Source organism: Delphinus delphis, chromosome 4, assembly GCF_949987515.2.
Source record: "Delphinus delphis chromosome 4, mDelDel1.2, whole genome shotgun sequence".
In the NCBI taxonomy this organism is placed as follows: domain Eukaryota; kingdom Metazoa; phylum Chordata; class Mammalia; order Artiodactyla; family Delphinidae; genus Delphinus; species Delphinus delphis.
Genome location: NC_082686.1, coordinates 97,890,952 through 97,906,171, shown reverse-complemented (window position 1 = coordinate 97,906,171; position 15,220 = coordinate 97,890,952). Strand labels below are relative to the sequence as shown.

General features: G+C 40.9%; 1 protein-coding gene and 1 long non-coding RNA gene across 6 annotated transcripts in view; one reads left to right on the top strand and one right to left on the bottom strand.

Annotated features, from left to right (window-relative positions):
• GOLIM4 (golgi integral membrane protein 4) overlaps positions 1 to 10,822 on the bottom strand; it is an 80,880-nt gene extending 70,058 nt beyond the window's left edge. For 2 of the 4 annotated variants that reach the window (XM_060011180.2, XM_060011182.2), the window contains exon 1: positions 10,303 to 10,822. In XM_060011180.2, the coding sequence (XP_059867163.1) occupies positions 10,303 to 10,489 (187 nt within the window). In that variant the 5' untranslated portion in view covers positions 10,490 to 10,822. The remainder of the gene's footprint in view (positions 1 to 10,302) is intronic. The other 2 variants (XM_060011179.2, XM_060011181.2) reach the window with 1 other exon arrangement.
• Positions 10,823 to 10,940: 118 nt separating this feature from the next.
• The window catches only part of LOC132424949 (uncharacterized), a 125,407-nt gene continuing 121,127 nt past the window's right edge, over positions 10,941 to 15,220 (top strand). Inside the window, exons 1-2 of one of the 2 annotated variants that reach the window (XR_011246448.1) lie at positions 10,941 to 11,007; positions 14,251 to 14,361. This is a non-coding gene — a long non-coding RNA (uncharacterized lncRNA). Of the gene's footprint in view, positions 11,008 to 14,250; positions 14,462 to 15,220 lie in introns of both variants that reach the window. The other variant, XR_009519310.2, reaches the window with a different exon arrangement.

Genomic DNA, 15,220 nt, shown 5'->3' with positions numbered 1-15,220 from the left:
ATACCTGGAAATCTCTTTTAATTTTAATTCTTCCAGGTCAGATGGTTTAAACAGCAGATAACTTCCCTCTGTAGTTCCATGACTTCAAATGCCACTTCTCACTAATATATGTCAAATTAAATGGTAAATCACATTTTAATATATAGTAGAACATTTTTACCAAAGTATTATGTTGGATATTCCAAAAATATAATTTAGAACAGTGCTTGGCACATAGCAAGTGCTCGAAGAATGCCAACAATGACAATGTCGTTCTCACCTTGTGGGAGGCAGCTACTAAGATGGCCCCAGGTGATCCTTACTTTCTGTTATTCTTGCCCTTGAGCACAGGCTGGACTTGGTGATTAGATTCTAATGAACAGAATATGGCAGAAAGTGATGAGTTATCACCTTCAAGATTAGGTTATTAAAATACTTTCACTTTCATCTTGGGTTCATACACACTCTCTCTCTAGCTTTCTCTTGGATCTCTTGCCCTGAGGGAAGCCAGCTATTATGTTTTAAGTTCCAGGTTGGAATCATGGGCCTTCAGAAAGGCCTGGATGAGTGAGATTGGAATTGGATCTTCTGAGGCCTGCCAACAACCACGTGAGTGAATTCTGAAGCAGATCCTTCAGTCCCGGTCAAATTTTGAGATGACTACAACCCTGATCACCAGTTTGACTGCAACGTCGTGAGACAGAGATCTTCAGAGAATCACCCAGCTAAGTCGATTCCTTTCCAGCAAACACTGTGAGATAATATTTGTCATTCTAAGCCGATTCAGTTTGGGGGTAATTTGCTATGCAACAGGATAACTAATCCAGATTTTAGAAGTGGGGTGCTGCCATGACAAAAACCTAAAAGGTGGTAGAGGCTTTGGAACCATGTAGTGGGCCTAAGAAGAGTGCCAGTGACAGCGTAAAGTGCCTTGGACACATTGTTCACAGAATTTTGGACTTTGAAGAGATTTCTATTAAGGGTATGAATGAAGGTGAGGAAAATCTTATTGGAAACTAGAAATTACACAGTGGCAAAAGGTTTAACAATACGACACTCATGTGTAGCTACATGACCTGCAGACCCATGCATTTATATGAGACGTTTACAAAGTGCCAAATGAACTGGGTGATTTAGTTAAGGAGCTTTCCCAGCAAAGTACTGAAGATGCTACCTGGTTCCTTCTTCTTGCTGTTTATAGCAAACTATGAGAATATAAATCGGGGGAGAGACTACCAAACAAAAAAGGAAGCAGGACCTGAAGGTTTTGAAAATCCTCAGTCTCTCTAGACAGCAAACAATGCTAAAGTTAAGAAGCAGTTTCCAAGCAAAGATCATTTCTAGGGAACTGTCTGAGAAAACATGGTCTAAAATGAGATCAACGGTGCAGCTTCTGAAATCCTTTTGGTAAGACCTGGGAAACGTGGCATCTCAGAGTACTATTCAATCAGACCACAGGATCTCCTACAACTTTAAGGGTGTGACTCACAGATACTCTCAACAGGCCTTTGGTAAGTTAAAGGGCATTGTCTCTCCCTTGCCTCTGCAGAAACTCAAGGTAGAGAAGGAATCATCTCCAAGATGGGTGTGGTTTTTTGTCTAACAGAGTAAACCTCAACAAGTTTCACAGGAGACCCACAAAAATTTTGAGAGGATTTTACCAGCAGATACACTGCCAGTTTGGACTGGAAGGAATGGAGATGGTCCTAAATGAAGAAAGGCCATAGATCCCCCAAATTCTACAGGCAGGAAGCAGACAGAAAACTCAGCTGCCAACACATGGTACCTTTCATGAAAAAAGGAAGGATGACTCAGTAGTCCATAGGGTAGAATCAAGAACCATGGAGAATTATTCCCAGGCCTGGACCTAGTTGAGGAACATTTGCCTAACTGGATTTCAGAATTTTCATGGACCAGCAACTCCTACACACCTTGCACTTTCCGCTATTTTGAATAAGAATATGTAGGTATCGCATGCCTGCCCCACTGTTGTATGTTGCTTATATGTTGAGGTTTAGTTTCACAGATCTACCAATGAAGAGGAACTATACTTGAGAAGTTGTACCTGAGGAACTATATCCAAGGAGCCACACCCACACCCGGATAAAACTTAGATGACTTCTGGATTTTGAGCTGATACTCACCTATCTAGTAAAGAGGATATAGTTTTCATCTTCTAATAAAAGTGATGTTTGACATCAGTACTATTTAATGTGTTTTACAGAATCAAACCTTTAAAAAGGATATAAAGTCCTTTCAAAATTACCTCTAAATGTTTGTTAATAGGTTGAGAGATTATTGCAGTAGGAAGCATAGAGTTACAATATTAAATCCCACTAACGTAAAACTTGATAAACTGTTCTACACTAACCAAACTAATCAAGCAATTTATCAGCTGTCCAATATTAATCTACATTTAGAATACTTATTTTATAGTATCATAGCTATTGTCTAGAGCATACAAACACGTCAAAGTTCTCTTACATACCTTGATTTGTAGAATTTTTTTTTTTTTACAAAAATTCCACTTAAAGAAGGGCTTTAAATGAGAGGTGAAATGGGAAATAGAATGTTTGACTCTCCTAAAATGATTATATATTTTTCTTAAGTTCACTTACTCTCAAAGGAAAGGACATGGTGTCATTCAAATGTTCTAAAATGCCTCATCCTTCAGAATGACAGCACATCTTTCACTTTTCTATTCACTACGTATCATATTGTGACATTTTATATGTGAAAAATAGCTAAAGCAATATTTTTTAAATGTCATACTATTATAACGAGCAATTTATTTCATGCCCATGTCCCTCCAGGCTATGAGCCTATTTAGTGAGCCTTATTAGTGTGGGGCAATGTCTGGCATGTCCTCTGGAAAAGCACCCACAGGCCAATAAAAACAAAGAACACAAGTGTGCCATTCAGAAATACATAGCATTGTTTAAAAATAGCAACACCCATGCTGCTCAGACCAAGAGGAGGGTGCTGCCAGTCTGCAGACGCAGCTGAGCGCAGTGAGGAGTGCTCCGCTGTTCTGGAAATCAGCGTATGTAGGCTCTGGGCTTAGCTTGAGACATATGCTAAGTGATTCATCCTCTTCAGGATTGTTTTCTTAACTGTAAAATTCAGTGTCTGTATCACCAAGTGATGCGTTCTTGAACGTCAGACATGCAGGTACTCATAACATGAGTTCTTATTTTATACATGCAAAACCTGCATAGGTACAATGGGTGGCCAGATGTTCACTTTTTACCCTAACATAAACTTCTAAAAAGGAAACTTTACACTACTACTTTGTAAATGAAAAATCTGACTTAATGTGCCATTAATGGGTAGTAACCGTAAAATTTAAATACAATAAAACAACAAAACAATTATTAAAGTCTAGCTGTCAGGCTGTTGGCTGCCTGAAGTCGGCTCTCTGAAAACACATGAGCAACTATATCTAGGAGAGAGGCTCTAGTATCAAACTGAGAGTTTCTCCTTGACTGTCAAGAAAACACTGAAAGGGAATTCAAAAGGGCAGAAGTTTCTCATGTGATTTGATGTTATTTTATGCAGCATGTGCAGATCACCTAAAATCAACTCCAGTATCAACTAAAATCACCTTTTTCAACAGCACCAAATGTCCTACACTCTGGAAATGCTGCATCAAATAATCACACCTGTTACTTCTGATTCTAAATTTTATCTTGAATCCTCACATGACCCACCTAACCCACTTTCTCAAAACCTTTAATACTGTCACAGAGACACTAAAATAATTTTGAGGGCAATGGAGTACTGTGGAAAGAACACAGGCTAGGAAATCACATTGGGGTTCCAAGTGCAGATTCATTAGATTCGACCTTGACACTGGCAACTTAATTTACCCCTCTGAGCCGCAGACTACTCCTTCACACCAAAGTGCTCAGTCAGGGTTAAGTGAGAAAATGCATGTAAGTGCTTAAGCCCAGCACCTGAATGTGGCAGACACTCAATAAATGGTATGTATTTAACATAATTTAATTCTTTCAAGGAAATTTTCAAATTTCTATCAAAATAAATTTGTTTCAAATAAGAGTGGCTCGAAAGAAAAAATACAGTTGGCCATTTTTATTTTACAGTAAAGTTATACATATTTCACTTCCAAACAAAGCTACAAAACCCATAAACCACTGACTGGCAAAAGTAGCAAAAACATTTTGCCCTCAGTGATAAAATAAGAACACTTATTTGTCAAAATGAAAAACAGGAACTCTTAGCTGCTACCATGCAAAGCATTCTCAAGTCCTTTCTTACCAAAAGAGGGTCAATATAGTAGAAAAGACAGAGTGAGAGTATCTTTAATCAAGTAAAAGTTTCAGCCAAGGTGGGCATATGGCTCTGAAAAGAGCCACAATTAGACCACAGATAATGACTCTATTACCTACTAGATGTAATACACGGTGGGCAAAATAAAAAGTAGCCCAATATTAATCTTGCAACAGCAGTCCTGGTTACCTAGTAAATGTCATAGTGATGCGCTCTGGGATTTGTGCTAGTCACATTAGATGTATTATTTCTAGTGCATGCAAGTGTGCAAAATATCCCCAGCGAACTAGGAAGAAAGCGAAGTTCAGAGGGGTTACCTGCCTGCTCAAGGTCACTCCATTGGTAAACACCAGAGTTGCATTCTAACAGTATCTGATGCCAAACCCACTCCCCCTTCGCTAGTCCCTGTTTCTTTCTTTTTAGGACATGCAGATGTGGGCAAGAATCATCCCCAATGCTTTGAAATGTCATAAACTGATGTTAGTCCCCTTCTCTCTCTCTCATGTCTTCTAGTTTCTCTCAAGTCATTTGCATTTTGGTCCTCCCGGCTTCAGTCGTCATTCTCAAACTCCAATTCACTCATTCCTTAAGTCTCTAAAACCTGGTCTCCTGTCCCAGCTCTTGGTAAGGCAGGAGGGAATTTTAAAAGGTCAAGGTAAGTTTTCCAATCTACTTGGATGTAGTGAACTGTATAACATGCCTGGGTCTTCTACCTCAGACTTAAACAAAAGGCTCACAGATACTGAGCAATTCTCCTCCCTGGTGAACCAATATTGGCGAGTTCCAATTTACAGGGCCGACTAAGGCAGGTACAGTGTATGGAGTCACACATATTCGTGCATGTCACATATATTTAACAGAATGTTTAACTGAGTCATATTTTCAAAAGTTATCTAGAAGCTTTTATCTTTTATTCAGGAAATAAATCTTAAGGCAGGGTTTTACATAAAGAGTTTTTATGTCTGTTCCATTTTTAAAATAGAACAGAATTAAACAAAAACAGCTTGATAAATTTCACCTTTTAACTGCACGATGTGTGTACTTCAGTGAAAATGTCCATTTAATAGACAACATCTAATTGATGTTTGTGTGTCCTAACTTTGCACTTGAAAACGAGTATCCCTACTACGCATTGCCTATACCCGTGGGGCTAAATTACTGAGGTCTGTGAACCACTCTGTTGTACATGAAGTTCCCCAGTATTCCAAAATGCAAGTATCACCCTTCTAAGCACTGTACACCCGCTAACACTACTGATCCTATGACAAACTATTATAAACACCATTATCCTGATTATTACATATGATGAAAGCAAATCACAGAGATGTTAAGTAACCCAAGATCACCCAGCTGGTAAAAAAAATATACATATATATATATAGCAAGACATCAAATCCAAGAGCTCTGACTCCTCAGCCCACATCTACTACATTTCACTGCTCACCATATAGAAGCACATTCATTGGCAGAGAGCCAATGAATATATAGGTATAGACCTATATATTTATTGATCACCTACTACAGTATATGCCAAGCACTTAGCACTGGAGATGAGAGAATTTTTTAAAAGCCTGGTCCTGAGCTGAAGGAGAACATTTTTTTTTTTTTTAAAAAGCAAATTCAGGGTAGGTTGAAAACAAAGAAGAAACCAGATACAATGTTTTCATGCTCAGGCAAATGGGCCATTCTATGTCTCAAGGGAACATAATGCAAAGGACAACTAACTTGAATAACCATGTCACCCTTAGAAGCACCAAACGTGTTTGTTTTAAATAACTGTAATACACTTATCTGGAATAGGAGCATAGAAGACATCATATGAACCTTTTCTTTTTTCTTTTTTTTTTTTTTTTTTTTTGCAGTACGCGGGCCTCTCACTGTTGTGGCCTCTCCCATTGCAGAGCACAGGCTCCGGACGCGCAAGCTCTACGGCCATGGCTCACGGGCCCAGCCGCTCCGTGGCACGTGGGATCTTCCCGGACCGGGGCACGAACCCGTGTCCCCTGCATCGGCAGGCGGACTCTCAACCACTGTACCACCAGGGAAGCCCTATGAACCTTTTCTTGATGGTTTCTGCTCATCACTGGGAAGACCAAGAGCACTGCAATAATATAATACAATGTTTTAAGAATGAGGGACTGTGGGAGGGAGGGAGACGCAAGAGGGAAGAGATATGGGAACATATGTATATGTATAACTGATTCACTTTATTATAAAGTAGAAACTAACACACCATTGTAAAGCAATTATACCCCAATAAAGATGTTAAAAAAAAAGAATGAGGGACTGTTTGCCCCCCCCAAAATTTAAATAGTTACATCCCTCTCCCAGATCTTATTGCACAAGGTTACTGCCTACCTCTGGCAATCACACCCTCTCCTAATCTGACATGATATAAAAAGAGAGTTAATTAGTAACCAGACTTGAATTCTAAATTTAAATTGTCAGGGAGGGTCCCTTATCCAGAGTAAAGTACTTGGATTTATTCCAGTCTGCCTATTTTCTTTGATGTTCATTTAGGTACAACAAAAAAGGAGCTAATTATAAAAACAAATTCTGCCAATTTCAAAATTTTACCCATGGCAACCCTGGGAAGAGAAAATGATCAAATATCTCAAACAGGGACTGCTATGATAACAGCTAATGTTGAATGAGCGGTACCTACTATGTGCTAGGTATGTGCTAGGAGCTTCACAGGTATTAATTATTTTATCCTCACAATATTTTATAAAATAGGTCACTCTAATCTCCATTACATAAATAAGAAAAATGAGGCCCAAGATCACGCAAAAAGTTGCAGGGCTAGAATTTGAATCACATGCTTGGGGTAAAAGAAAAAAGCCTCAAATGTCTTTGCAGCCAAGCCAGCGAAGTAAATGTGCGAATCAGCTGAGTCTTAAGATTACAGAGCTGCGGTTCTCGACCTCAGCTGCACATTGCATTCACCTGGGGAGATTGCCAGGTGGGTTCCACCCCATACATTGCGACTTAATTGAACTGGGAGTTGCCCCCAGGTAATTCTAATGGGCAGTCAAAGCTGAGAACCACTGTTTATAGACACAGAAAATGGAGCATGGCCCCAAAAGCATTTTTGCTTTTTTTGTTTTGTTTTGTTTTGTTTTTGGCTGCTTGGCGAGGAACGTGGGATCTTAGTTTCCTGACCAGGGATCTAACCCGTGCCCCCTGCAGTGGAAGCTCCAAGACTTAACCACTGGATTGCCAGGGAAGTCCCCAAAGCAGTTTTTTTAAAAAAATTTTAAGTTAACTAAACACTGCGCTGGTCAAAGGTTGTTACTACTGCCTCTGCCACCAGAGGTAACCTCTGCCCCACTCCTCAATATAATTAAGAAACACTATGGATGGAAGATAGAGAGGCTGGCAGACACACACATTTGTTTTTAGTGGACGGAGCATTGCCAAAGTCTGGAACTTTCCCCATGTAACCCCTGCCATTTCCTATTTATGGAACTGTTCTACTCCAAAATACACTTGGAGTTAGACATAACCTACTTTCAGAATAATGTCTGGTGACAATCCATTATTAAACTGAAGATGACCTAAATATGTTCATTTAACAAATGTATACCTTCAGATTACATGGCCAAATTACTTAACATTTTTCAAGAGGCATTTTTTAAAAAAAAGGACACTCATAATTAACTCTGATTTTAATCCAAGCCAGGTCAAGAGACCTCACATAACGAAACAAGTCTTAAGAATGGAGAGTTTAATGTCCTAAAAACAAATCTATATGTGTACATAGCACCGCTGAGTAAAATGTCATTTGTCATTGGAAAAGGGAAGCAAAAGCTGCGTACCATCAGAAAATCTTCATTAAATGGCCTGCAGATGTGAAATCCAAAATAAATGCTACAGAACAGAATTGTGAAAAAATAAGAATTGTAAAAAAAAAAAAAAAAAAGAAGAAGAAGAAGAAACTGTAGCCTGCTTGGGAAATCATTCTTCACACATAATCATATTGCAACTGTGCAGCACCACAATTCAAGAGGAAATGGCAAAACACTAAATTAAAAAATGGACTGTAAGGCCACTTGTTCAAACTAGCTACAACATTTTTTTTCATCTCCTGCAGCAAAGCAAATGTTGTGTATTTTAATGGTCTTGTATTACCACTTACCACCCCTCTCCCCCACTACCACCACCAAAAGAAGGCAAATAAAAGGGGAAAAAAAAACTGAGATGGATTTTCTAAATGGAATACTGCAAATAAAGGCCATGACTCAGAAATCAGGGCCTCCTCAGTCAATGAGTTCCAGCACTGGGAGTTTAAGCAAATGTGCTACTTGGGCAAAATATTTCATTGTTGTTACTTGGTTTTTTTCAAAAAGCAGACAAGGAAGTGAAGTCTGAGAAAGCAGACAAAAGTGATTGGAACTAGTTTTCTCATCACAGTTAAACTTTGTTTGTTGACTGAATAAATATATACATTGACCCCCTCCTGAGTGTCAGGCACTGTGCAGTGCTGAGGATGTATTGGTGAATGTGACAGCACCTGCTCTCATGAGTCTCCTGAACTAAGAGAACAAGGCACCAACCTTGCATAATCCACCATATACACCCTTCCAGTCACGTGTGTGAAAATCCAGTCCTGCCATTGTACTACTGGATGGCAAGTTTTTCCCTTGGTCTAACTGCCGCTGGTGTCTTCTACGTAAACAAGTAAATAAATAAATATCCATATTTTGCATACCAACAATAACTCATGGGTAAATTTCAACAAGTTTTAAAGAAAAACATTTTTAAAGTAAGACTGAATCAAAACAGATTTTCCTTTTGAACAAAGCCCAGCTCATGTATTTTCATTGCCTGTGGCTATACAGCTTCAGTAAGCTAAAAATACTTCCTTTGTTTCTAAGTTGGGAAAAGCAAATAAGACCAAGAATCAGAAAACATTCAAAACAGCTAAAGCAACGAAAAGGTATCTGTTTTATATTTGTATAAATATACAATGACAGAAACTATCCATGCAGCTTGTATCTTCCTAGAAATATGAAATAAGCTATATTTGCATGATCAGCAAGGACTGTCAACATTTCACTACTCAGAGCCCTTTACTATTATTACTTTTTTTGGTGGGGAGAGGACTGCATAAGTGTTGAAAACTAACCACAAGTATAAGAAAAAGTTTTCAAAAAATATGTAAAGGATGACTCTGCTCTTAACAAGGCCACATGGTGCTTACTTTGCAGTCATGCATCATTTATGTTCCTGAAATTTACGTTAAATGGGATTCTAAAATAGAAGGATAGGAGCTTTCCGTCTTTCTGCAGGTATTGCTCACGTTGTGTTTGCTGTGTGTCTGGCAAAGTGAAAAACCAGGTTTCTCCTCTTGCACCTCTCCGGGACAAACTGAAAGTTACTCAGTTTAATAAAGTTTTTTTTTTTCTTTTTCCAAAAACATACCTGCAGTATGGTGAACAGTAGCGTGGACTTTTCCAACACATCCAACATCTCTAAAGTCACACTACTGAGTTAACAGAGATAAGCAACTAGCAGGTCTAGGCTCCATTCGACTGGGCCATTAGTTTGGACCACCAGGTCATGGCTTAATTTCCCTTGAAGAAACAGCAGTTTGAGAAATCTCGGCCAAACTCCCCATTTCTTAGGCTACTGACAACGTCAAGTGGAAAGCAAATGCCTAGAAACCAGGAAACCATGCCCCTCCGGATGGGCTGGCAGGAGCGGAGGCAGGGATCCTGGTCTGTCTGCCCGGGTTGCAGCCGGGCCTTTGACAAGGGCTGGGGTAAAAGACTCAGTGTGTACCCGCCCATCCATCGCCCAGTGGAACCTGGGCTGGCGCTGCCAATTTCAAATGTAACCACCGGAGGAAGCGGGAGGATGCGGATGTGTCATCTCTGACACTCCGGGGTCCGGCGGGGCTTGCCTCTGATGTCCCTGAAGGTCAGAGGTGGTGCCCGCGGTGCCAACAGCTCATCAAAACCACTTTTCCAGTCAGGGCGGGAGGCACGGGGCAAAGTTGGCCACCGGCCGCGCGCGTCCCGTTAACCGTACCTTGTAACTGGGCGGAAAGGGACTCCTGGTGCTGCTGGTACTTGAGTGCCACCGCTTCGGCTTTCCGCAGCTGTGTCTGCAGCTCGTAGTAGAGCATCGCGCCATAGAGAAAGCCGAACACCACGGTCAGCAGTAGCAGCGTCTGGAAGATCCGCTTCTGCTTTCGGGAGCACATCCCGTTTCCCATAGTCCCGTCGGGACCCCGCGCCGCGGCCGTCCTCGCCGCCGCCGTCCCTTCCTCCCCTCGGCCCGAGCGGGCGCCTCAGCAGCGGCCGCGGCAGGAGGTGGCCGGACGCAGCATGAGGAGGAGACGCGAGACACAAAAGCTGGGCCGGAGGGTAAGTGGCGCCCGCTCAGCCTCCGCGCGCCGCGGGGCGTGCAGCCATCGACGCCACCGGGGCAGCCACCGCCGCCAAACTTTGGCGAGGCTGACTCTCCTTGAGTGCCTGGGCCCGGGAGGGGGCCCTCCGCATACTTCTGAGCGGGCTGTCCTCGCGCCGGTCCGCAGATGCCGCCTGCCTTGTTCCCTCCTCCCCACTTTTTGGCCCGGCTGCCCCCGGCGGCGCTCGGAGTCCCGCCCCTGCCGCTCCCCGCCCCCTCGCGGCAACTCCCACTGCGCGACTTTGTTGCCACCAAAAGGAGGGGGTGCGCGCCCAACAAAGGGAGCCGGGCTCCAGGCGGCGTCTCAGCGCGCGGCCCGCGGGGGTGAGTAGTTGGGTGGGGGCCGGCTGCCCCGGCCGGGTTTGGGGGGACGGCGGGCCGGTGTCACTGACGGGGCTGCGGAGCCTCGGCCGCCGCCGCCTCCCACTTAACTTACGTGTCACCCACGGCCCAGCTATTCTGGCCAACGGGATTCCGGGAGGAAGTCCCACTCGGGCTCCCCGCTCATTGGGCCCGTCAGAGCCGCCCCTCCCTCCCTTCGGGGAGGCAGTGCCGGGCTCGATTGGACGGCCGCTTTGTCCGTCCGACCCCGGGGCCGCGCCTTCCCTCGAACGCGGGGGCCGGCTAGGGCCTCCGTGGGCCGCGCGGCCGCCTGGCGCGGGGTTACGCCCATGTGGAGTGCTGGTGGCTGGGAGAGGCCGCGGAGCCAGCGGCGGGGAGATCGGAGTGCGCGGGAGACGCGTCCCGGGTGACGGCTGGGAGAGATACGGGTGTGTGTGTGTTTGTGATCCTGCCCTTGGAACGCACGTGGGGAGAGGAGTACAGTGTATAAAGTGGGAGAGAGTGGATAGGAACAGCTGTGTACACTACACCAAGCACCCTTTCTTTCCCTGTCCAGTGGGCAGATGCGGCAGGCACACGGGATAGCTACACGGTCAGCACAATTTTCTTGTGAACCGGAGATGCCTTGCCTACTGAGTCTTGCCCCATCCAGTGCACTATCACGGATGCGTGTGTCCCCATAGATGGCAAGACACAAGTCCGGAGACTCGAGCGCGCTAGCATGCTAGACTTACTGCTCAACTGTACACGTGGGTTGGGGAAATCAGCTTGTCTTTGGCAGAGGGGAAAGAAATGATCTCATATGTTTCCCCTGTCTGCAAATAAAATAATTTTAAAACAAATCTTACGGGCTGAAATAAGTATGCATTTATTTTGTCATATGTATTTGTTTTATTGTTGGCAAAAATACATCAGTTACACTGCTAAGTTACATTTTAAAGGCCAACAAAGTTTCCCTATGTAAAAACAAGTAAAACAAACATAGTAACTACAAACCTCTTCAAAGAAAATCCGTAGTACATTTGTTCTTTCTATGTACTTGAGGGAAAAAAATTGAGGTTATGCATAAATTATAATTTTGTTTCTGCTCTTGACCTAAATTCTAAAAAAGTAAATATTTGTCAAATGCCTCAGTCATGTCATGGAATTTATCACATACTGCATACTTTTTAAGATACTTCAACCAGATTTTAGTTATCACTATTAATAATGGCCAGTGAGTACTCAAAATGAGGGTAGATCTGTTTAGCCACAAATACAACTTAAAGACAGCCCCTGGTGCAGAAATTTTTTAGTGTTAAAAGCCATAAAAGTAACCAAATTTACAACCTAGCCAGCCTGTGACGTTTATATTACCATGAAAACTAAATGTGCCTGGCATGTGCTTTTCCCTAATAAATAACTTACATTATATTTTTTAAATGCTTTCATTTACTATCTCATCACAGCCAGGTTAAATATTTGGCTCACATATTGGTAAATAAAGAAAGCAAAGCTTATCAAAGTACTGTGATAGCTCTAAGACCTTCTTGAAAGCTAGGAGCGCAACAGGATTATAACCCAGGTCAGAATCTTCCTCTTTCGATCTCTTTCTCCTATAGAAGCCAGGTTCTCATTCTTTTTAAGCAAGTTATATAAACAAATTATATCTGGTCCATTAGCGTGAGAACCTAATTTAAAGAGAAAAAGGTCTGAAGTTTTAGTTTTTGTCCTGTCATGTAAATATTATGTAACATTACTTGTTATTGAATTTACCACTGTTTAAATTTCACTCTTTCAATGTGACTCAAGACTGGAAACTGAGACTGGATAATTCCTGTGACCTTGTCAGAATTCCTCGTAACTAAAATTTCCTCACCGTTGTCAGTGTACAATTTGCTAAACAAACTCTTCCTCCAAAAAAAACTACCAAAACTGCTCTGGAAGAAGTTAAGTTTTATAGCAACAATCCTTGCCCGTACATGAATAGATAATTATCCTAGCCACAAAAGAAAAAGAAGCTGTCTAGAGGATTGGGAAATTATTGCTCATATATTACACAGTATGCAGTATTTGGTTGTTTTTCAAAATCTTTGGAAAATTCCTATGCTTCCAAAATACATGATTACTCATTTTAAACCTCTGATTTCTTCCCAAAGTCTGATTTCAGACTCCAAAGGTATTCTTTGCCTAAAGCTGCTGGCTGACTCTACAGAATATAATAAGTGTAGGTCATAAAACACAACTCAATATTGAAGTCATAAAATTTGAAAGAGAACAAAAATTATTACTGAACTTATCCATTATTTCAAATTCAAGAAGGGTATGTAGAAGTACATAAAATCACTAATGGCAGCGTCTTCATAGTATTACTTTTTCAGGTTGGAGTGTGCTGCTAGTTTCTTGAAAGTATCAGTGTAATGCTTTTCAAAGGCCAACATTGGGGAAGCTATTCAACGTCTATAAATTGAATTTACATGACATTGCCTTTGGGCAGAGCTTGTAATAGATGAGCTATTCATTCTGGTCTTGCTAGCTCTGTTGTAAGTTCTATCTTATTTTTGTTTCTAGCATTTAAAAAATAGTATTATATAATTATATTTCTATATGCCATATATTTAACAATATAGTATGTAAAATTTAAAAATTGTAAATCTTGAGGAATTTCACCAGTTTAATGTTTTATTCCTAAGACAGGAAGAAATTAAACAGATTCAAGATCTTACATTTGAGAAGGGCTAAGGCAACATTTGGGAACCTTAGTATTCTCTCCAGTTTTAGTAAATTTGTCATTCTAACAAAATTTGTTCATTTTCCAAATAAGGGAAGGCAAGAAAATTATAGTCAAGAGATACAGCCAATTTATAAAAATAGATGACTTTAAATTAATAATGTTCAGGATCCTAGAGCAAATTTTTCATTTAAATCTCTTTACAAATTGAATTCAATATTTTTTAATTTGCAAGAGAAATCAACACTTAAGATGATGAATTTTAAATAATATTTTAAAAATATATAACTAGGTGTGGTGATGGATGTTAACTAGACATTGTAGTGCTCATTTCAAATAAATGCATATATAAAATCATTATATTGTACCTCTGAAACTAATATGATGCTGTATGTCAATTATACTCAATTAAAAATAAGTAAATAAAATTTTAAATGGCGTTTCGGTATTAATAAATGAGTTTTAACCTTTTCATGTGAAAATTGCTGAAATCAACTATCTTTTTTTCTCTATAGGAAACTTCACTCTTTCTCTCTGCCTTTTGGCTATCACCTAATTAGCACACAGGCTTCCTGCATGCCACCTATACCTGCCTGTTTCAAGGGGTAAAGGAAGCTACATTCAAGGTATTCTGTCTTTTTGAGGATTCTGTGAGAGATGTTTTTATAACTCCTTTTTACAAGATTTTGCTAATGACCTGGTGGCAATTGTTAGCAGATTAACAAGGTAAGCCTGTGGCTAAACGCTTAACAAAGCAATTGAAACCCCACTCAATGTGTCTTGGTGCCTTGCTTTGGTCTGTCTCTAAGCTGCCACGTGGGTAACTTTGAACTATTTAAGGAGTTAGAGGAGAGTAAAGGGGAAAGTAGATGATTAGATGAAAAGTAAAATGCTTTTCAATAACAGAAACCACACCATCAGCACCACTGGTAAATACTTTGTGAACGCACTCTGATAATGGAGGAAAATGATTTAGAAGGTTCTACTTGCCACCGATGTGTAGCTAAAGAAACAGAAATTATCATTTCAAACTTCTGTAACCTTCTAAAGCAGGACCCTCCAACATACCCTAAAGTCTTCCAAATTCTAAGATGGCACAAGAAATTATTTTGAATTTGTTGCTTAATGTTTATTATAGCTAACATATTAATTTTAGAAAGTAGTTTAGTTCCATAGAATGTTAGAATGAATGGAAAGGGACTGTGAGACTCAGAAGTGAAGCGAACTTCCCAAATCTGCTGCTGCCTGGTTCAGGCAGCTTTTCACTAGCTCACTGCCTTCAGTAACTCAGACACTTCAGATAAGCAGATGGACCACAGAAAAGATCAGTGGCCAATGAAACATACATCTTTAAATGTTCCCCTCTAAACGTATAGTTTGTTGGAGTCCTTTGTATTAAAGAGGTGTTTGGTTTATCCATGACCATTTTCTAGAATTGGTATTTTAATTTTATATGTTATATGTAGGTATTTATAGTAATTTCTT